The sequence below is a fragment of the Thamnophis sirtalis genome, unplaced genomic scaffold (assembly GCF_051295495.1).
Source record: "Thamnophis sirtalis isolate CommonGarterSnake01/CBP01778 unplaced genomic scaffold, rThaSir2_p1.2 scaffold_4, whole genome shotgun sequence".
Lineage (NCBI taxonomy): Eukaryota > Metazoa > Chordata > Lepidosauria > Squamata > Natricidae > Thamnophis > Thamnophis sirtalis.
In genome coordinates this window covers 117011979-117033564 of record NW_028261384.1, presented here as the reverse complement: position 1 = coordinate 117033564, position 21586 = coordinate 117011979, and the positions used below count along the sequence as shown (strand labels likewise).

Below are 21586 nucleotides of genomic sequence, written 5' to 3'. Positions count from 1 at the left end.
AGTATAGATAAAAATGAATATTTTTCCTCCTCTTCCATCACTGCCAGCAGAGCCATGGATGAGAACAAATGAAGAAAGCAGCCACAATGCTGCACAACCATTTTGCAGAGTAGATCTTGTTACTAAACTAAATGCACTTATCTTCTAAAACCGGTTTAAATAGTTAAAACCTACAGGATAGTTATACCTACATATGCATGAATTGTTTCTTTCAGACATGCAAGATAATGATACTATCCAGTTTCTTAAAATATCCAACTTCTTAAAATGTGTATATCTACACTAGATTTATATTGGTCAGAGGAATCCAGTTTCTTTATATCTCCTAGAAGTTAACAACTTCCAGTGTCCTTCCTCTGATAAAAAAGGAACTTGCTTTCCTAATATTTAATGAAGTTGAATTATCCCATTAGAAGGGCAGATCTGAGAATCCAAAGCTTCCCTCTTCCTTTTTTTTTTTTTAAACTTTGCCTAAATTATACTTTACTACAAAGGGGGCAAACGTTTCTATCTTCCTCCCTGACAATTTTTATTTTAATTGCTGTATTTACAGCATAATAATCTTTCCTGGCCCAATTTCAGTTTTTTTGTGATGGAAAATTAATAAATGTAAAATTTTTGGTTCCTATTTTGTTCACAGAAGAATCTTTCCTCTTTTTTTTCTCTCTCAGATCATAGCAGGTCTGGTGCATTTGTATGCAGCGTTAATATTATATTGAGTATATTTAACTATGTAGAAAATAGAAAGGCTGTGTCTTCCAGAAAGATTTGGAGATAAAACCTCTAAAACCAACTGAAGATTGACAAATGTTTGAAGATAACAATACATTTTTAGTGAAGCGGGAAAGCATCCCAGACGGATTTCTCAAGTGTGAAAATGAATTCTGGCAATCAAAGGATATTAAATAGTTCCATGATTTTTTTGAGAGGGACAGTAAAAAGAATTAACCATTCCTAAATCAAAGCATGCTTGGTATCTTTTAAAAAAGATGGTGGACTCTAAATGGACTGTTTCCCAAACAATGTCATCTCTTCAGACATATTCTAACACAGAGGTGCACAACTCCTGTTATAGCAATCTTACAACCTATGGATTTCAATTCCCAGAATCCAGGAACCAGCCTTTCCTTGTTAATACTGGAAATTTTCTTGTTAATGGATTCATAAATATAATGAATTATTTTGCAGGTAAACTGTCTGTTTTGTCTCATTTTTTCATTGTATATGCCACTTTCTGCAGTCCCTTTCACGGCTGTAACCTTTGCACAAATCATTGTATTGTCCTTAACCCTGCTTATGCAGAAATTTATATACCATCTACTACTTTTCAACACAGATTCTAAGGGTGCCATCCTTCACAACACACCAATCTGGGCTCATAGTTCAATCATACAGCCTTGCTTTTCATTGCCCACTTTTATACCCTTACCCCATCTTTCCTCATTCCTGGCAAACACTTAAATCTATCCTTAAATTCCTAAAGATAAGGTCATTAATTTCATCCATACAGGTAGTCCTCCATTTACAATAATTCATTTAGTGACTGTTCAAAGTTACAATGGCACTGAAAAAAGTGTCTTAGGGTCTTTTTTCACACTTAGATTGTTGCAGGATCCCCATGCTCATGTGATCAGAATTTGGATGTTTGGCGACTGGCTCATATTTATGATGGTTGCAGTGTCCTGGGGGTGTGTGTGTGTGTCATGTGATCACTTTCTGTGACCTGACAAGCAAAGTCAATGGGGAAGCCAGATTCACTTTACAATCTTGTTACTATCTAGGCCAGTGATGGTTAACCCTTTTGGTGTCAAGGGCCAAAAGTGGCCGTGCACACCCATAATGCAATGCATGCATGCGCCCCCCATGCATGTGCACCCTGCCCCTGCACATGTGCGTGCAACACCCCCCCCGTGATCCACCCACCCCGTGCTTACGCACATGCATGCCCTCCGCACATGCGCGGCAGAGATCCAAAATCAAGTTGGCCGGTGGGAGGCGCACATGCGTGGCAGAACTGAGCTGGGGCGATGGCTCGTGTGCCCTCAGTGAGGGCTCCGTGAGCCACCTGTGGCACGCGTGCCATAAACTTGCCATCACGATTCTAGGCAATTGCAGGGATTCAGTTAACAACTGTGGCAAGACGGTTCATAACATTGGACAAAACTCACTTAATAATCATCTCACTTAACAACTGAAATGTTGGGCTCAATTGTGGTCATAAGTTGAGAACTACCTCCATAGGCAGTCCTCATTTTATGACAAGTCACTTAATGACCATTTGATGTTACAACGGACCACCCACAAAGTTACTTACAACCCATCCTTAAATTACAACTAATGTACATAGACCCGCCTCCCTATGGACATGTGATCACATTTCTTGGCAGCTTGGCAACTGATTCGCATTTATGACTGGTTGCAATGTCCCACAGTCATATGACCCCAATTTGCTAACTTTTTCCTACATCCTGGCAAAAAAAAAAAATTCACCTAGGATTTGCTTAATGACCACATAATTTGCTTGTAAAAACAGTCGTAAAAAATCCAGTCGCACAGTGACCCACTTAACAACTGCAACAACTTAAGTAGAAATTCTGGGCTCAGTTATGATCATTAAGCAAGGACTACCTGTACATTTAATATCCTGGCTTGGACTACGTGTCTAAAACTCAACTCAGATGCCTCTGATTTGGATAGCTCCATCTCCTGATGACCGTAGTCTGAAAACCTGAAATAATTGCAGGTTCTCTTACAACGATGGATGTGTGAGCTTTTCCTTAGCAAAATGATTACAGAATGTATCCGTATTTATAGCATAGAAATGGTATCACCGATTGTACCCCAAGGTAGCCAAAGTCACTTTTCTTGATAAGACCTTGTCGATGATTTTATCCATACTTAAGACACTACCACTCAGCTCTCGGCAGCAAAAGAATTTGAGTGATCATCTATACATGAGGAAAGAGATTACCAGGATTTATGCATGTGTGTGTGTGTGTGTGTGTGTGTGTGTGTGTGTATTTTTTTATGTGTATATTTACAAACAATAAGAACGGGTTCACAAAAGAGATGGGAAGACCCAGCTAGGAAACGGGGCAGAAGGGATGTGCATCACATCTAATTCTCTCTAGTTCGTGTGCACACTGGCATATGCCTCTCTTTACAACCTGTGCTTCCCCTCCCAGAGAAAGAATCTGCTGGAACAGGATGGGAAGGAAGAAAAAGAAACAGGATTGATTTTGGAGACTTCCCACAACTTACCCTACCTCAAGGCTCCAAGCTGTAGGATCAAGGATGAATATCTTGCTGCCCATTGAGTTATGAAAACTTAAGGTGTTTTTTTTTCTCTCCATCCCATTTACTAATATTTGTGAAGTTTATCTCTCATTCTAATGTTGAGGCAGCAAGTCCTAATGTCATTCAATGCCCCATTGTTCAAATGTTGACAATGTTGAGGCAGCAGGTTCTAACCCTGGTGTCCTCACACTCCTTTGCCTTCCAGGGACATCCTGGGCAAGGAGAGGGTTGCCCAAAAAAATATTAAAAAGTCAAGATGGCAATTGCAACCATATAATCCAAATTGTGTCTCTTTTATGAGACATCCCCCCACTTCCTGCTATCTTCAATCAATAACACAGTACGCTCTACTCATCATTATTTCCTTCTCAACCCTCCCCCCCCCTCTCTCTCTCACATACACACAAACACACGACAGCCTTGGTCGGGAGGGGACCAGGCCCTTTGCAAAAAGAACAGAGGCCATGGGAAAGGAGCTGGATTGTATATAGCCCATTTAGGAGTTAAAGTGTTCTGTCAGGACCGCTAAAATTACATGAGACAGAGCCAATGAGAAGCTGAGATCAGTGGATATATTCAATTGTTGAGATATTGTCAGCCAGCAGAAATGCTTTTTAAAAAAACCTAACTTTGGCAGTAAAAGGACACAGGCAAAAACGGAATAGGATGGGACGTTATGAAATATATTCATCTTTCTTTTATAAATTGAGAGACAGCTGGAAAAAAAAGAATTCCTCTCTTAAATAGCTATTTTGCCCTTAATACAGACACAATTTAAAATCTGCCAATGACCTCCTTAAGGAGCTGTGATATAAAGCAGGAGAAGTGCACAATAAAAACCAAATCTGAAAGTTCCCCAAATCCATTTAATTGGAATAAAGAGCATTCACATTAGTTCAGAACCTAAGTTGGAGTAAGAATGGAGAATATAACTACACTGTGCTACAATTGTTTTGCAAACTCAGATGGCTCGTTTTTAATGCTATTGACTATTCCTGGCCATGCACAGGTTATATTTGCTGATTTTCCAAAAATTGCGATTTGAAACTGTACTGTATTTATTATTGAAGCTTTAGGTAATTCTTGGCATTCGGCATTTTTATTTCTTTATTTACTTACTTTTCCCATTTCTCTTTTGAGCAAATGTCCAAAATGCCAGCTGCCAGTAAATAAACTATAGTATAAGCACAACGTAGTGTGGATTTCTGGATCCTGAATTTCTAATTTGATTCCACATTTCACATTTAGATTTGGCTCGTGTTTTTTTTTTTAAATACAGATTTAGGGGAGAATTTTTCAAAAGTTTGTCTTGTAACAAAATGTTTATTAGAATTCTGGTAAATATTTTCACCCCAACTCATGAAAATGTTTTTAAAACATTGACCGGTTACATAAAATGGGAAAAAAATCAAAAAGAAGAAAAAGAAACGGGAATGGAAACTTTTAATTTCTTTCCTACACAGGACATCTTCCTACTAGCTCTGTCTCATAATTTTAGCTTAATGCCACCATGATACTGTAAATACTACAGAAGAAAAAGCAGGGGGGGGGAGAAAAATAAGTCTCAAGGCAAGAAAGTGAGGAGGGGATCTGAAAGGATTTGAGAAAATAAAGACCCCCACCATCCCACTAAAGGAATCAGATTAAGTCGCTCACCCCCACCGGCTCCTGCCCGGTTACTCTCTTCATGTGTGTTTTCCTTTTTTCCCCCTTCAGTCCATTGTCTTTGTTTTCGGTTCCATGTTGTGTTTTCCCGCCCACCTCTTGTTCTTTTGTGGATTTGTTCTGTTTTCTGTTCTTCGTTAGCTATTTACAAGTTCACAGTATGGGCCTCTCCCAACATGGCCACTCTTTGCCCCAGGGTGAGTTGGGGTCATTAAATCTGGACCAATCTCCATCTTCCCACCCTGTCCCTTGCGTCCCTGGTGGGCCTTGACCCATCCATGGGGCTGGTTGGCTCCTCCTGTCCATTAGGGGTGGCTTTAGCTATTTCCAGGGGGCTGGAGGTGGCTTCTTTCAGCTGCTTTTTCCCCCCCAGCCACCCACGTGCTGCTCTCCTGCTCCATATGTCATGGCTGCTGTGGGGACGGAGTTTGTGGTTGCTGGACCTGAGTCCCGTTAGAGGAGACAAGCTTCTTGTCCTTGGAGCCATGTCGATGTTGTTCGGTTGGGATGTCTGATTCAGAGCGGCGAGATGGCTGGCAGCTGCGGGTTGGGGTGCCTGGGAAACGGAGCTGCTGCCCATTCTTTTCGTCTAAATGTTGGAAGAAGATCAAAGATTAGGTTAACTTCACCACCAAGCATCCCCTCCCCACACCAAATGTCCAGAAATGGGCCCCATCTTCTTTGTGTCCTCTACTGACATCCCAAGACATCTGATTTCAAAGTGATACCTAGGTCCATTTATTAAAGGAAACACACACTTGCAGAGTTCATATCCAACTCCTTTCTCAAGGCCTCTGTCCTTTTTCAAAAGGGCCTGGTCCCCTCCCCACACAAGGCTGTCGTGTGTGTGTGTGTGTGTGTGTGTGTGTGTGTGTGTGTGTGTGTGAGAGAGAGAGAGAGAGAGAGGGGGGGGGGTGGTGGTGGGGGGTGGTGTTGAGGATGAATCATTCCAGGACCTGAGAGTAGAGGGAGAAGATGCTGGATCAGAAAAAGATCAATTCAGCAACCCTGTAGCCAAAAAAATCAACTGAAAATCTCTTGTTCTTTCCACAGGCAGATTCTTAAGACAACCAGTCTTCCCTATTTTGCTTCGCCACCACGGGAATCCCAAAGTCCTTTGGTTCTGGAGGTTTCACTTAGCTATCATAAATACATTATGCTATGGTATATATTATGAAATATATATAACATCCACTGGTAAATTCTCACAGTATGTTCCTTTTAAAGATGGATGGATGGATGGATGGATGGGTGGGTGGATGGATGGATGATACCATCAATTTGGTGCTCTTAGTAACTACATAGACAGCTGTTCTTCAAGACGGTAAGTGATCCTGGATAATATATTTTAAGGCAAAGAATTCAAAAGGCATTTTGTAAACATCTTGAGAAAGTTGCATCTTTAAACTTCAATAATTTTCCCAGGTTGTCCCAAAGGCATGGAAATGCTCAGAGTCAACATGCCCAACACAATGCCATTGAAGTGAAGTGAAGCAATAATGTATGGACGCCCATGCACATACATACAAGTAAACACAAAGATAGCCAAGGAAAGCTATTAAAGCAGCTGCAGTGAGCTTTCCAGATAATGCAGTTGCCTCAACATCTCAGAGAGGAGTACTCCATTTGCTCCAACACGCTTTGCAAATTGTCCTTTTGAATCCTCTGCACGCAGCCTTAGAAATTCACCTAACTCTTGTCAAAAACAAGCAGGAACAGTCAGTTGTTTGTATGAATACAAAACAACGGCATACAGGAAAACCTACCTGCAAGGGCTTGCACAGAAGGCTGGTCATGTGTGCTGAGTAGTTGTGCCTGAATCGTTTCCACAACCCGCTTAAACCGACGGCTGGGACCTAGAGAGGCAGAAGTAGTTACAGAAATGGAACAGATTCCAGAGATCCCAGAAAACAGGCTCTAAAAGTAGGAGGCCACTCAAGTCCAATGGTCAGAAGAGACAGTTATCTCTGCTGCATGTAAGTGTGCAGTATGTATAGTCCCTTCGGGATTATGGGTTGCACTACTTTCAGGACAGGTAGGAAAAATGAGTCTTTTCAGAACATAACAGAACAGAATAACAGAGTTGGAAGGGGTCTTAGAGGTTTTCGAGTCCAACCCCTTGCTTAAGCAGGATACCCTACACCAGGGGTGTCAAACTTAAGGCCCAGGGGCCGGATTTGGCCTGCAGGGTGCTTAAATCTACCCCACGGGGCTGCCCTGGAAACAGCAAAGGACTGGCCTGTGGTGCCTCTACCAGCGAAAACGGAGCTCGAGAGGGCCACCCGAGCTCTGTTTTCATTGACAGCGGGTTGCAGGAGGCCATTGCAAGCAAAAAACGAGCTTGAGAACCCATTTTTGCTGGCAGAGCGCTTGGCGCTCCACTACAGGCGTCCCCGACATGAGTGACATTGAGCTGGCTATACCCACCCCAGCCACACCCACGCTGCCCCCCTGAGGTCAAACACAATCCTGATGTAGCCCTCAATGAAATCGAGTTTGACACCTGTGCCCTACACCATTCCAGATAAATGGCTGTCCAATCTCTCCTTAGAAACTTCCATTGATGGAGAACCCACAAGTTCTGGAGGAAAGCCATTTCCCCCAATTTCTCTTTAGTTCTAGCTTGGATCTTTCTTTGATAAGTTTGTCCACTTCTTGTCCTACCTTCAAGGGCTTTGGCGAATAAGTCAACCCTCAAATATTGAAAGACTGCTATCAAGTCAATCTTCGTCCTTATCTTTGTTAAACTAGACATACTCAGTTCCTCCAAACATTTGACGTAGATGTTGGCCTCCAATCCCTTAATCATCTTTGTTGCACTTCCTTGTACTCTTTCTAGACTTTCAACATAATTTTTGTATCATGATAATTAAAATCTGGACAAATGGTTCTTCTTAAAAACCTCTGGATGTTAGAGAAGATGCAATATTGCCTCTGGAGTTACTGCTCCCTTCACATTACTTAGTCTCTTCTGGAGTGGTTAGAAAACTGTGAACTTAAAGCCAAAAGGCACAATGTACATCACACACACACACACACACACACACACACACACACACCTGGAACATGCTTCTTTTGTATGCTTTTAATCAGAACTGCAAAATTTGAATGTTTGTAAATTTTCCAAAAATCATTATGACTCCTAAAGATGACTCAAAGAGGGAGGGAGGATTTCCAGCTACCCACCTGAGATGAGGGTGAAGGTGACTGAGTAGATCCCACTGTCCTTGTGTGCCTCTCCCCCCTCGGAGTAGCTGATGTCAACTTGGAACTTAACAGGTTTTTGGAAGACGGAGGGCCCCCCCGATGATTTATATTCGGCCCGAAAGCTTGTTTGGGATATAACGCTGTGACTCAGGCTGGGGATCTGTAGATTAAATGAAGACATGCGATGTCAAGCTATAGACATCAAATGGAAAACATCTTCCTTTTAGTGTCCCGTTCACTCTAGCCTTCACCCTTCTGCCCTCGGTGTCAACAGGACCTCATCCTACCAACCGCTCCATTTAATTTTTCAGAATCAATCCCAGCCCTCTCCTTTTCTCCCAGTTGAGTCCTTACTGAGAGGAAGGCGTGTACAATATCAGCCTTGATGGAACTCAGGGGTTTGTCTTTGATGACCACAAAAATTTGTTCTTCTTTGTCTAAGTTGATAAAATTTCCAAACCAGGATTTCTTGGCAAGCCTGCAAAGGAAGGAAAGCAGAACAAGGAAAGCAAGGCAGTTTGGAAATAAATCTTGGAAGGACGCTTTGCTTGACTCCATTGAAGGTGGTTCAAGGTATTTCTCCTACCATACATTGTAGAGTTCTAAGGACACGCATTCTTCTGATGTATTGTTGGTACTGTACGTTCATGAGAAAGAGGGAGAAATCTAAACTTCCCGTATTAGTGCACATTAAGCACATTAATTCTGGGATAATATAAACATTTGGAAAAGCATTTGGAAGAACCATGAATGGAAGGTGGGGGGAGGCTGAATTCTCCTTCCTTCTCTTGGTCTCTTCTAATACTCACTCTGGGGATGATTCTGGTGTAAGACTAGACATTTCTTCTGGTGTGGGAACTGCAAGGAGAAAAGGAGTAGATGTTAAATGGAAAGAAGCTGTTCTCATTTCCTACCAATTGCAACTTTTCAAAGCAATTCATTTGCTACCAGATGCCAAGTATAAAAACAGGAAATTGCTTTTAATTTTCCATTCTTTTTTGAGGAATGATCAACTGAATAACAGACTTGGAAGGGACCTTGGAGGTCTTCTAGTCCAACCCACTGCTCACGCCTGAAAGTCTATACCATTTCAGACAAATGATAGTCCAACCTCTTCTTAAAAATCTCCAGTATTGGAGCATTCAAAACTTCTGGAGGCAAGTCGTTCCATTGATTAATGGTTCTCTCCTTCATTAGTTTCCAAGCATCCAGACAATCCAGACATAAAAAGGTCTGAGGTTCTTTTAAAATCATTTATAGGTAGCCCTCGGAAGGCTCCCAGAATAATACAAAATTAGATATTGTTATATTACAATTCTCTGAAACCCATCCCGATAGCCAGGACATCTGAGAACTTAGTTCAGCAACATCTGGAGGCCACCAAAGTTTTTCATCTCTTCCTTAAATAGTACTTGAGCAGGATGGTACCTGAGCAAAATAAATTATTATCTATTTTGGCAAAAGACAGTATCAAGGTACCACTTCCTAACTTTAAAGATTGTGTTCCTTCATTTAACACATTCTATATATGAACATTTTATGCATTCCTCATTCAAATTCTATTTCTGTGTTCTTCCCCACACTTGTGGCTTTCTTCTTGACTATCTACAGCAGTGTTTCTAAACCTTGGGCATTTTAAGATATGTGGATGTCAGCTCCCAGAGTTCCCCAGCCAGCATGAAATCCACACATCTTAAAATGCCCAAGACTGAGAAACACTGGTCTTCAGTCATGTTCAATTCTGATGTGTCTCTTCCTCCTTATCCTCCAGCACCTTCCCAGATAGAATGCACCATTTGGGCGTGTCTTTTGCAAGTGGAGAAGTTGTGGTCCTACAATGAAAAATCCATCGCATGCCCATCATCTCAGGGAAAGTATAACACACTCACCTTGCAGTTTCCGACGATGGAAGCGTGGGGAACCAAGGAAGCTGTTCTTGATAGAGTTCAAGCGGGTTTTCCATGCCACGCCGGCCACACCAGGACTGCTCGGGGGCGTCCCGCACGGAGTGCCGCTGGGGCTCTCTTTAGGCGTGTGCACAGGAGTGCCGAGCGGAGTGGGGAGGGGGCTTCCCCGAGGGGAGGGGTGGGGAGTAACCTGCAGCACAGATTTGGGTGGGGGTTTAGTAGAAGGGAAAAAGCAATGGGGAGAGGAGGGTGGGTGAGGGGGTGGAGAGTTGGGAGGCAGAGGGAAGGGGGTGGAACATCGACTCTGGAGGGCCCCCTCCCTCGCTGGGCTGCCCTTGGCAGGAAGCGTCTGAGTCTTCACAGGGGCAGGGGGAGGTGATGGGAGAGAGAAGCTGAAGATGGGGCTCTGGGTGTGGGGAGAAATGGGAGGGGAGAAAGGTGAGGAGGGGAGAGCCGTGAGATGGGAGTGAGCAATGGCAGGTGACAATCTCATAGTCTACTCCCAAACAGGGTTTCACAACGTGGCCCAGATTTTTGAGTGGCTTGGACATGCCACTCATTTTTTAAGGAATTATCTTGCTTCAAGCTCTTAGGTGAATATCTTTGTTCACCTACCCCATCCTGTCTATATATCTTCATCCATGCTGTGGCAAAGACAACATCTCTGACTCTACCACAAAACTATATGTGGTTGTCCCCCTGATGTAGGTCCAGACTTTGCCACTTAATCTTTTCTGTATTACTTGTTTCACAAACTGAATTTGCCTTTCAACAAGACCAACATTTTTCAATCTCTCCCAATTGGCCATTTTTCATACAGAATGCCTACTGTCAGCTCTAAACCTTTTCCCAGATAAATCTCAAAAGTCAAACTGTTGTAAAGAGACACTACCAACCCTAGGAGTTTCTCTACTCCACCCTTTTCTGTGTGGTTTTGTTATGTGACACACAGAAATTTGCTGGTATCACAACTGCCAGAGGTATATTATGCTGGTAATAAAAATGCACCTTTCTAACATTTAAGCACAGGATGAATACTTGACATTTTATGGCACAATTGTCTGCTTTAAAAAAGCTGTGTTTCCTACTGCAGAGATAATCATGGTTCATTGCAGAATTTCAGCTAGTAATAAAACTAACACTTCAAGAACTACAAGAGATAACACAAACGCATGGTTGACTGCTGTACAGGTAGTCCTCGACTTATAGCCGTTTGTTTAGCCACTGTACAATGTTCCAATGGCACTGAAAAAAGTGACCTTCAACCAATACCCTTGCACTTACACTCAGCACCCCCAAGGTCATATGATCAAAATGGGCAACTAGCATGTATTTACAATAGTTGCAGCGTCCCAAGGTTCTAGAACCGCCATTTGTAACCTTCCCAGATGGCTTCCGACAAGCAAAGTCAATGGGGGCAACTGGATTCACTTAACAACTGCAATGATTCACTTAACAGTAATGGAAAGTCATAAGATTGGGTGCAACTCATGTAACAACCACCTTACTTAGCAACAGAAGTTTTGGTCCCAATTGTGGTTATAAGGTGAGGACTATCTGTATGCATGAACTTGGCTTCTGAATAGCAGATATCTGTATGTATAAAGAAAGTATTCTATATAAAGGAGAATATTTGTAGCTCAGGGTTGACATGAGGGGTCTTTGGTGCTCTCTGAGCTTGCTTGTTTTCTTGCAGACGTTTCATTAACCATGCGAGGTAATATCATCAGTGCTAGTAAGGAGTGCAGTTTGCTGTCAGCTTACATTCTATAGAATTATATCCTATAGCACTGATGGCTAACCTTTTTGGCACTCAGTGCCAAAACTGGAGCACCAGAACCCGCAAAAGAGCAGATGGCCAGTGCGCATGCGTAAGGCATCTAGCTGCTTTCCAGTTTTTGTTGCACGGATGCACGCCAGACAGCTGCTCTCTTCTGGGTTCCGTCGTGTGCCTGTGTGACGACCATCTGGCCATCGCAAATGCGTGCGAGGGAACCCTGAAGAGCAGCCCGTGACAGCGCATGCCCAGAGAAAGGGCCCTGTGTGCCACCTCTGGCAGGCATGCCATAGGTTCGCCATCATGGTTCTATAGAATTAGAATATAAACTGACAGCAAACTGCACTCCATACTAGCACTGATGATGTTACCTAGTTTGGGTAATGAAACATCTGCAAGAAAGCAAGCAAGCTCAGAGAGCACCAAGGGCCCCTTATATATAGAAGGAATTATCCCAGTTAAAACAACAGGAACATTGCCATTTGTACATCAGTAACAACAAGGGTGATCTGGATCAGGATATATAATAAATCTGAGTGGGAAAGAATCAGGTGAAGGTGAAGAGGTTTGGGATGTATAACGATCTCAGGAACAACTGTGGATAAGAAAAGAGATTCCAGCTCTGTCTGGAAAGGGCCTGGCTCAAAAGAGAAATAATCTGTGATACCTCTAAATCGACAACAGTGAAGACACAGGGACACAGAGAGTCAAACAGAGATTCAGAATCCATTGCAGGGCATGGGATGTGGGGGGGAAAGAGGAAAGATTCTGAACTTTTTGTAATGTGACTCCAGTGGAACAGAAGAGCGTCAGCATTAATTGACATTAAGCAACAAGTATTTCTGGGAGAATCAGATTGACTCGATGGTATAAATCATTGTTGATTTTCCCTTATAACATTCTGCTATTTGATTTCCTTGGTACATGGAATCTTGGGCTGATCTATGGCCAACAACCCTAATTTATGTCTTGGCAATGTTCATGACATTTACCAGTTTGAGTTCCATCAGTTTACAAATGGCTTGTCTGCTGATTCTGCTGACTCCGCTATGTGACTGCAACCTTTAGTTTAGAAGGACAATCTGCCTTCTGTAGTTTCTGCCAATGCTCCAGGTCTCATTGTTCAAACAGTGCCATCTGATAGGACCCAGGAAGCAGGGCCTTCGGGAACAGAGTCTTCCCAGAGAACCATAAATCCCCTACCTCAATCTCATCTAAGCAAACATTAGAAACCTCTGTTGCTTCCTCTAGGCCAGGGAGTTGAGTGTGTGGTGGGCCTTTTCTGGGGGAAGTTTTGTACCCAGTTCATGAGTTTTGTTGTTGTTGTTTCCAGACATGTATTGTTCTCGTGGCTTATATCATTCCAATATTCCTTTTATTATTGTACACCACCAGAGCTGTTATGGGAGGCCTTAGAAATTTGATGAATAAATGAAAAAATTATGGGCAGGAAAAAACTGTGATATGGAAGAAAAAGTGAATTCCCTTCTCCTTTACATGATAGTCTTCATCTGGATCTCCCAACACTGCAACTATTGCTAACAAGCCAAAAACAAGCATTCGGGGGAGCCAGCTATTTGTTCACAAAGTGTCTGCAGGCTATGGCTTTAAAAAGTCAAGATAGTACAATCGAAGCTCTACCTGCTTTTATATGTAATGCGCATTAAAACACAGGTGACGTTTGATCACACAATTATAGTCACTCACTACCATTTTTTGACTACATCCTGCAGACATCCTTGGTTGCTCAGATTTGAGTCTATTTTCCCCAGCCTAATCCTTTCCAACAGTGGTGGGTTGCTCCCAGTTTGGCTGAACCGGTAGTAGCAATGGCGGGAGGCCCTGCCCACCCACCTGGACACTTCTGAGCATGCACAGAAGCGTTGCGCACATGAGGGAGTGCGCCCAAACCGGTACTAAAAATATTTGTAACCCACTGCTTTCCAGGCATATGGAACTATAACTCCCAAGATCTAATTCTAGTGTAGTTCAATACCAGAAAGACTGTTATAATCTGTTCTCTTGCCAGCCAAACTAATTATATTCTTATCCACTGGCAAATCAACCATGTACTGATTGCTTAGATGAATAACTAAATCCAAATCTGTCAGCAATGTCCTGCCCTTTAATCCTACCCCCTGCTTAAATATGTATCTTCGACTTTCCCCATCAAAGATCTACATATACCTCATCTTTCCTTCCCTATTCTGTACCTTCCCCCTATACGAGCAGACAGGTGTGGCTTTTCCCTAACATGGAAATGTAGTCATGGAAATGGGGTGGGAAGTGAGTTGTTCCAGATGCATCTTCTGGCTATCATTCATGCACTTTACAGAACACGCCTGCCAGGAAAACTAATGCAACGTCCTCAGCACCTGAGCATTTGGCACTAAGTGCAGGATGGAATATCAACAAGACTGCTGAATCTAGGAATCATTTTTCCCACCTTCCACCCTCCCAAAATCTAATATTTACTTTGTTCACCATTGTCTTTATCATCTTCTGCTGCAAACGTTCTGCTGAATCCTTTAGCCAACATACCATTTTTAAAAAAAATTGCCTAGCTGATATACTCACCCTGGGGCTACTGAGGGGACTAGAAGATAAGCCAGTGGAAGCACCACTTACAGATCGAGACCTGTGAGGGGCAAAGACACAGGAAGATTAGTCCTATCTTGGAAAGGAAGAAGGTGGGGAAACACAGAGAAGAGGATAGGGTACATGTAAACATCACTATAAAACGCCTTCAGCCCCGCCCCCCCACTCCCAGTCAAAGGTACCCTAAAGAATCGTTCCTATCAACCATCTCCTACCACTTATAACTGCATGACTATAATTTTGTGCTTGTATCCTTACGATTTATATTGATTGTTTCCTAATATGATTTGATTGCATATTTGTATCCTATGACTATCATTAAGTGTTGTATCTTATGATTCTTTTATGTACTGAGAGCATATACACCAAAGACAAATTCATTGTGTGTCCAATCACACTTGGCCAATGAAGAGTTCTGTTCTGTTCTATTCTATTCTATTCTATTCTATTCTATTCTATTCAAGTGAATAAGCCTAAGAAGCTTTGGATATCACCTGCGAAGAACAGCAAAGAATTTGGGAATATATATTGTATATCCTGAAATTCTTTGCTGTTCTCTACTAGTAATCTTTGCTGTTCTGATAGTCCTTGATTTATGATCAAAATTGAGCCCAGCATTTATGTTGCTAAGTGAGACATTTGATAAGCGACCATTTTACAACCTTTCTTGCCATAGCTGTTAAGTGAATCACTGCAGTTATCAAGTTAGTAACACAGATACAAAGTGTACCTGGCTTCCACATTGACTTTGCCTATCAGAGGGTCGCAAAAGGGGGTCATATGAGCCGGGACACTGAAACCCTTATAATATAAGTCAGTTGCACAAGTGCCTGAATTTTGATCACGTGACCATGAGAGCTAAATAGCTTGAAATAGATCTATACTAGTCTCCCTTTATTTATTTATCAGCACAAATGCAACATATACACTTAACACACAAAATTTCATTTTATATAGTGTAGGTCTACATTTGGAAACATTATGCAAATATCTAGTTCTCTGAAGAAGCTGTTGATGCTAGGAAAGAAGGAAAAAAAGAGAAAAAAAGAAGACAACCAGCAGGAATGGACTCAGTAACAGTGGTGATGGGTGCACAATTGGAAGATTTGAAGGTTGGGACAGATTGTCCTGGAGAAAATCAGTCTCTGAGAGAGAAATATCTGCCTCTAACTGGGATCTGCCTCTACCTAGGATTGAACTCACAGCCTTCTGATTGTGAGGTGAAAGAACACACCCCACACATGCATGTACATGTCCTTCATGCACCACACACCCCTGCACATGTGCAGCTGAGACCCAAAAATCAGCTGGCTGCACGCCCCTGCGCAGTGGACCTGAGCTGGGGCGATGGCTCGCGTGCCCGCAGAGGTGGCTCTGTGTGCCATAGGTTCGCTATCATGGGTCTATGTGATTATTACATGTAAAAAAATGACTTGATGGGACGTAATCAAGCAATCAAAATCTGCACAGTAAGAGACTATCAAAATATGCCAGTGATTTAAACTAGATGAGGAATCAAAAAAGTATTGAAAGAAAGCAGTAACAAGCTACAGATAGTCCTCAACGTACGGTACATAGTTACCCAGCACTGAAAAAGGGGACTTATGACCGTTTTTCACATTTACCACCGTTGCAACATCGTTATGTGATCAAAATTCAGGCGCTTGGCAACCGACTCATATTTATGATGGTTGCAGTGGCCCTTTGCATCCTTCCGACAAGCAGAGTTAATGGGGAAGCCAGATTCACTTAACAACCGTGCCACTAACTTAACAACTGCAGCGTTTCACTTAACAGCTCTTGCAAGAAAGGTTGTAAAGTGGGACAGCGTTCACTTAATTAAAACGTTATCCACAGAAATCTGGGGCTGAACCGTGGAATCTTAAATGCTCTCTGAGGTTGATTGTTCGCAGATGTTTCATAACTTGACTAAGTGGCACCGTCAAGCAAACAACTATGCTTACAGGGCACCAAAGACTGCATACTTCCACATTGTTGCCATGGAAGCAACATAAATAAAACCAGGAAGCAACCAGGTATGGAACTTCATTATTTTTAAGAGATGCATGGGTGCAACTAAAGGCAGTATCCAGCAGGTACCTCAAAGCTAAGTAGAATCGAACCTGATTAGGACTTAGATGGAAGACACCAGAAAATCCTAAAGCTGCAAAGTAATCTGAAAAGCTGGAGAAGACGATGGTAGAAGGTTTCCATACTGTTGCCAAAAATGCTATATGGATGTGTCCCTATAGTTAGCAAGAACTGACTTTGGGTAATCTTTACCTTAAAGGTGCATTGCCATTCCCAGAACAGCCTTAGAGATTAGCCAACCCTTAAAATGTTTGCAAATTCCATTTCCAGTGGCCAGGAAGCACATTGGAAAGACAGCACAATATAGCAATAGCAATAGTAGTTAGACTTATATACCGCTTCATAGGGCTTTCAGCCCTCTCTAAGCGGTTTACAGAGTCAGCATATTGCCCCCAACAACAATCCGGGTCCTCATTTCACCCACCTCAGAAGGATGGAAGGCTGAGTCAACCCTGAGCCGGTGAGATTTGAACCACTGAACTGCTGATCTCCAAAGGCCAGCTTTGAAGGTCCTTCCCCATCTTTCACACACACACACACCCGTAGTTGGACACAAACTCACCTCTGACTGTGTTGTGCCATCTCTATGGCCCGTCGGGCTGGGACTGGAGACCCACCATCTGTGACACTCAAGACTTCCATGGACTTCCGCTCAGGTCGGCGTTTGCCATGTCGGTTCAGCATAGGGGAGTCAACTCGCTTTCGAGGAGGGTCTGAAATATGGAAAGGAGATGGATGCAACACAGCCTTCCCTTTTGGGTGAACTTTGGAGGCTGGTGTTTATATAAGAAACATTCCATACTCAGAATAATAAATCCTTCAAATCCAGCACCCATCCACCATTCATTCATCCATCCATCCTATGGGGGTGTAACGTTAGCCAGGAGAGTACAATGCTAATGTAGAGTAGTACAGGTAATCCTCAAGACAATTCATTTAGTGCCTGAAGTTATAACGGCACTGAAAAAAGTGACTTATGACCATTTTTCACACTCTTGACTGTTGGAGTATTACCACGGTCACATGATTTACATTCGGATGCTTGACAACTGACTCACATTTATGACAGTTGCAGTGTCCTGGGTTCATGGGATTATCTTTTGTGACCTTCTGACAAGCAACAACAATGGGGAAGCTAGATTCACTTAACAACTTCGTTACTAATTTAACAACTGCAGTATTTCACATAACAAAAGTGGCAAGAAAAGTCGTAAAATGGAGCAAAAAAAAAAAACAGACCAAAGTCCAGTTGCCTTTTGAAAAAAAAACATATTTGGGATATCAACACACTTAGGAACATAAATTCTGGGCTCAATTGCAGTCGTAAGTCAAGAACTATCTGTAGTTTGGCTGCCTGTTCACTATAGAAAACCCTATATGTGTTTTATTTTATGTTGTACGCCGCCCTCAGTCCTTGGGAGAAGGGCGGCATATAAATCCAATAAACCTAGTAAACCTAACCTAGTTCTGTTTGATCCACGCTTGTGCACTTCCCATGGTGTGCCATAGGAGAGGGGGCTACCTCCAAACGAACCACCCATTTATCCACCCATAGATGCTCTGCCATTGTTTTGAAAGAGCAAGAGAAGAGAATTTGGGAATGAAGATGAGATACTAGAACTCTGGAAATTTTGAGTTTGGAGACTGAGTTCAAGGTGGTTTTATCTGTAGATCAAATCAACTCCCTTGAACCCACCTAGGTTCTGTTGTACAGGCACAGAGTGACCTTCTCCTAATTGACTAAAAAAATCTAAGTTAAATCTACCCATTTTAAATATCCTAACTGGATCCATATTCACAAATGGTAACTGCCCAAGACACTGCTAACTGTTGGAAATGGACACAGGTTGCCAAGTGTCTGAATTTTGATCACATGACTGTGGGGATGTTGCAATGATTTTAAGTTGAAGGACAGATTATGAGTCACTTTTTTCAGTGCGGTTGTAGCTCCAGACAGTCACTAAACGAATGGTTGTAAATTGAAGACTACCTGTATATGGGCAGAAGATGTCTACAAACACTAGAGCTTTAAACCAAAGGTATGTTGACATGAATTTACCTGCTGGTATCATAATTCTTGTTTCCTCCATATCAGTCAGATGAAATATTTTTATTTTGTAAAAGGATTTTTTTTTATTTTGTAGTCTCATACACACATTTACAAGTATACATTCTCACAGTTATTATTCTTGTCACATTTTAACACTTTTAAGCATTCATTTTTCCATATAAAAAATTAAAATTTATGATAGGGATTGCTTTGCTTACCATCCCATACACCTATGTTATTTTGCAGCCACCCTACTTTCCTTTCCTTTCCTTTTCTCCCTCCCTCCCTTCTCTACTTTCTTTTTTCCTTCCTCTCCCCTACTCTTTTCTACCTCTTCCCCTTCATGCCCTTTCTCCTCCTCTTCCTATCTCTCCCAATCTTCCTCTCCTTTCCTCTTTCTTCTTTCCCTCTCCTTCCCTCTCGTCTCTCTTCATACAGATGAAATATTGAGGGAAGAATAAAACTTGGAAATGCTTATCATCCCTTGAGTCAGTGTTTCTCAACACTTGGTCACTTGAAGACAGGTAGACCTTAACGCCCAGAATTCTGGGAGTTGAAGTCCATCTAAGGCCCACCTGTCTTCAAGCCCACCTGCCTTCAAGTAGCCAAGGTGCCTTAAATCATAAGCACCATTGCTCTGTTTTTGTGGTCCTGATGAAGTGCTTAGAAAAAAATTCCCCCAAAATCTCACCAACATCATTGCGTGGAGGCAGGTCCTCATCCTCACAGCTGGGGTATCTCTCTTTGCGGTCAAGCAGAAGGTAATAAATCATTTTCTCCTGATTTTCTCTGACATGGAGAAAGGAAAAATGAGGGCTTACGCTTAGAATAAAAATGGGTTTATTGCCTGACTATAAAAAAGACAACAGTCCATTTTTTCTCTCCAACTATTTGCATATGTTTCCTAACTAGCCTCTTCTCCCATCTTTCCTGCCTTCTGTCTACATATCCATCACAAATGAAACAGCAGTTCTATTTCCTCCTTCATAAGACACCTTCTCTTATAATGCATCCATCCTAACTGCACTGCAAGTTTTTTTTTCAATCATGGGAACTAAAATGGTGAGACGATTATCCAGCTTCTCTACAGAATCACAGTTCCTTCAATATCCCAAACATGCTTTTTTTTCAAAAGGCAACTGGACTTTTTTTTAAAAAAAAACTGAACTGAACCAAAGAAGCTTCTTGGATGAGAAGCGAAACATCTTCAAGGAAAAACAACGGCCAGTTGTCCTTTGAAAAAAAAAAATCCTTGGGACAACCATGACCTGGATGATTGAGAATCCCCATAGACAGTTCCTCCAATAAGACTACAAATCATCTTTTTAAAATATCATGGAAAGGATTTGGAACACTGCATCTCCTCAGAAAACAGTAACAGAGTTGGAAGGGACTTTGGAGATCATCTAGTCCAACCCTCTGCTCACACAGGAGACCTGTACTCGGGATTCAAAGATATAAGAAGCAAAGCTTAAGGAAGTTTCTTATGGCCCCATTCAACCATGCACTCCAGTTCCTCACCCTTCATTTTGCAGTTCCTGCTTTAGCTTGTTCTTATCACGGAAACATCCCAACGAGTGCATGCTATCCAACACATCAGGGTCCAGCTCACTGACTGACTGAATCCGCCGGATTGCTACCTTCCGAGGGATTGGTTGTTCTGGTTCTGGTTCATTCTTTCCTCCCCTGGAAGAAGAAATAGTGTGTAAATCCGATTTTAAAAAAAAGACATCACCCTGTTAAAATCTTGAGGAGTGGGATAAAAGAGTCAAGACCACTGACAAAAACCATTAGAAAGAGAGAGTTGGAAGGGATCTTGGACTTGTTCTAGTCCAACCCCCTGCTTAGGCATGAAACCCTACACCACTTCAGACAAATGGTTGTCCAATCTCTTCTTAAAAACTTCCAGTGTTGGAGCATTCGCAACTTCTGGAGGTAAGTTGTTCCACTGATTAATTGTTCTAACATTGTCAAAAACGTTCCCTCATTTTCAGGGAAGTGAAAACAGTTGGTAGATTTCTCAACACCAAGTTCATAAAGATTTGGAAATAGGATATATCCTTCTTGCCATTTACCCAGTTTTACAACTATCCAGCCCACCAAAGGAGAAAGGCAGAACATGTTATGGATCCCAACTATTAAGGAATTACACCTGATAGGACTTAAGAAAAGGGCCTTCTCTGTGGTGGCTCCCTCCCTCTGGAACATTATTTCCCTAGAGATAGGATTGGCTCGCAACCTGTTTCATTTCTGCAAGGCCTTGAAGGCATAGTTCTGTCATTTGGAGGCAATCAAGTAACTTGTTTGATTCTAATTTTGCCACAGAGTGGGGGGGGTAGGGTTAAATAGTTTTTTTTTAAAAAAAAACTGTGGTTTTTAATGCTGAACAATGCCCAAATTCTCCATGTGTGAATGCTGGGAGCTGAAGTCCACAAGTCTTAAAGTTGCCAATGTTGGAGACCCCTGATCTAGACAACAATGGCAGTGGTAGAGTGGGATGTTGGGATTTCTGCTCGTATCTTTGTTTCTCTAAGAGACTTTCCATCACCTCTGGTAAGTGAAGGCCAAAAATACTGAGATCTTGTTCTATATTGAGATCTTGACAAACAAGGGAAAAGAGGATCAGCTGGAAATCAAAGACAGTCTGGAAATACTCACAAGAACCATGGGTGTTTCTGAATCTGTTCCAGCTGAAACCACCACATGGAGAAAAATAAACCAACATTAGACTCTTTTTGCAAAGATTAAATGTAAAGTTACAAACCACGACTGCTGTATCCATCACTATCACTCACCATTAAAACATGTGTTAATAATAAGATGCCCTTATCTCCAGATATTCAGTATATTAAAATAAACATAAAACATTAACTGAGTCTCAAAATAGAACAATACTACCTACGTTCAACTGTTTCAATCAGATCCTAATTAAATTTCCATCCAAATAGATCATATAAAAATCGACCATATCAGGGAAGAATTCTAACTCAAACC

General features: G+C 42.0%; 1 protein-coding gene across 4 annotated transcripts in view; it reads right to left on the bottom strand.

Annotated features, from left to right (window-relative positions):
• BRSK1 (BR serine/threonine kinase 1) overlaps positions 1-21586 on the bottom strand; it is a 67285-nt gene that overhangs the window by 2181 nt on the left and 43518 nt on the right. The window contains exons 9-19 of one of the 4 annotated variants that reach the window (XR_015696483.1): positions 21251-21282; positions 20114-20278; positions 19284-19381; positions 17105-17255; positions 14431-14491; positions 10059-10482; positions 8979-9027; positions 8524-8647; positions 8149-8329; positions 6729-6818; positions 4954-5551 (exon numbers count right to left, since the gene is read on the bottom strand). Coding sequence is in view for 3 of the 4 variants with exons in the window: in XM_087713869.1 (XP_087569995.1) it covers positions 5367-5551; positions 6729-6818; positions 8149-8329; positions 8524-8647; positions 8979-9027; positions 10059-10482; positions 14431-14491; positions 17105-17255; positions 19284-19381; positions 20114-20278; positions 21251-21282 (1560 nt within the window). In the remaining variant the exon portion in view is untranslated. Of the gene's footprint in view, positions 1-386; positions 5552-6728; positions 6819-8148; positions 8330-8523; positions 8648-8733; positions 9028-10058; positions 10483-14430; positions 14492-17104; positions 17256-19283; positions 19382-20113; positions 20279-21250; positions 21283-21586 lie in introns of those variants that run through there. The other 3 variants (XM_087713869.1, XM_087713870.1, XM_087713871.1) reach the window with 3 other exon arrangements.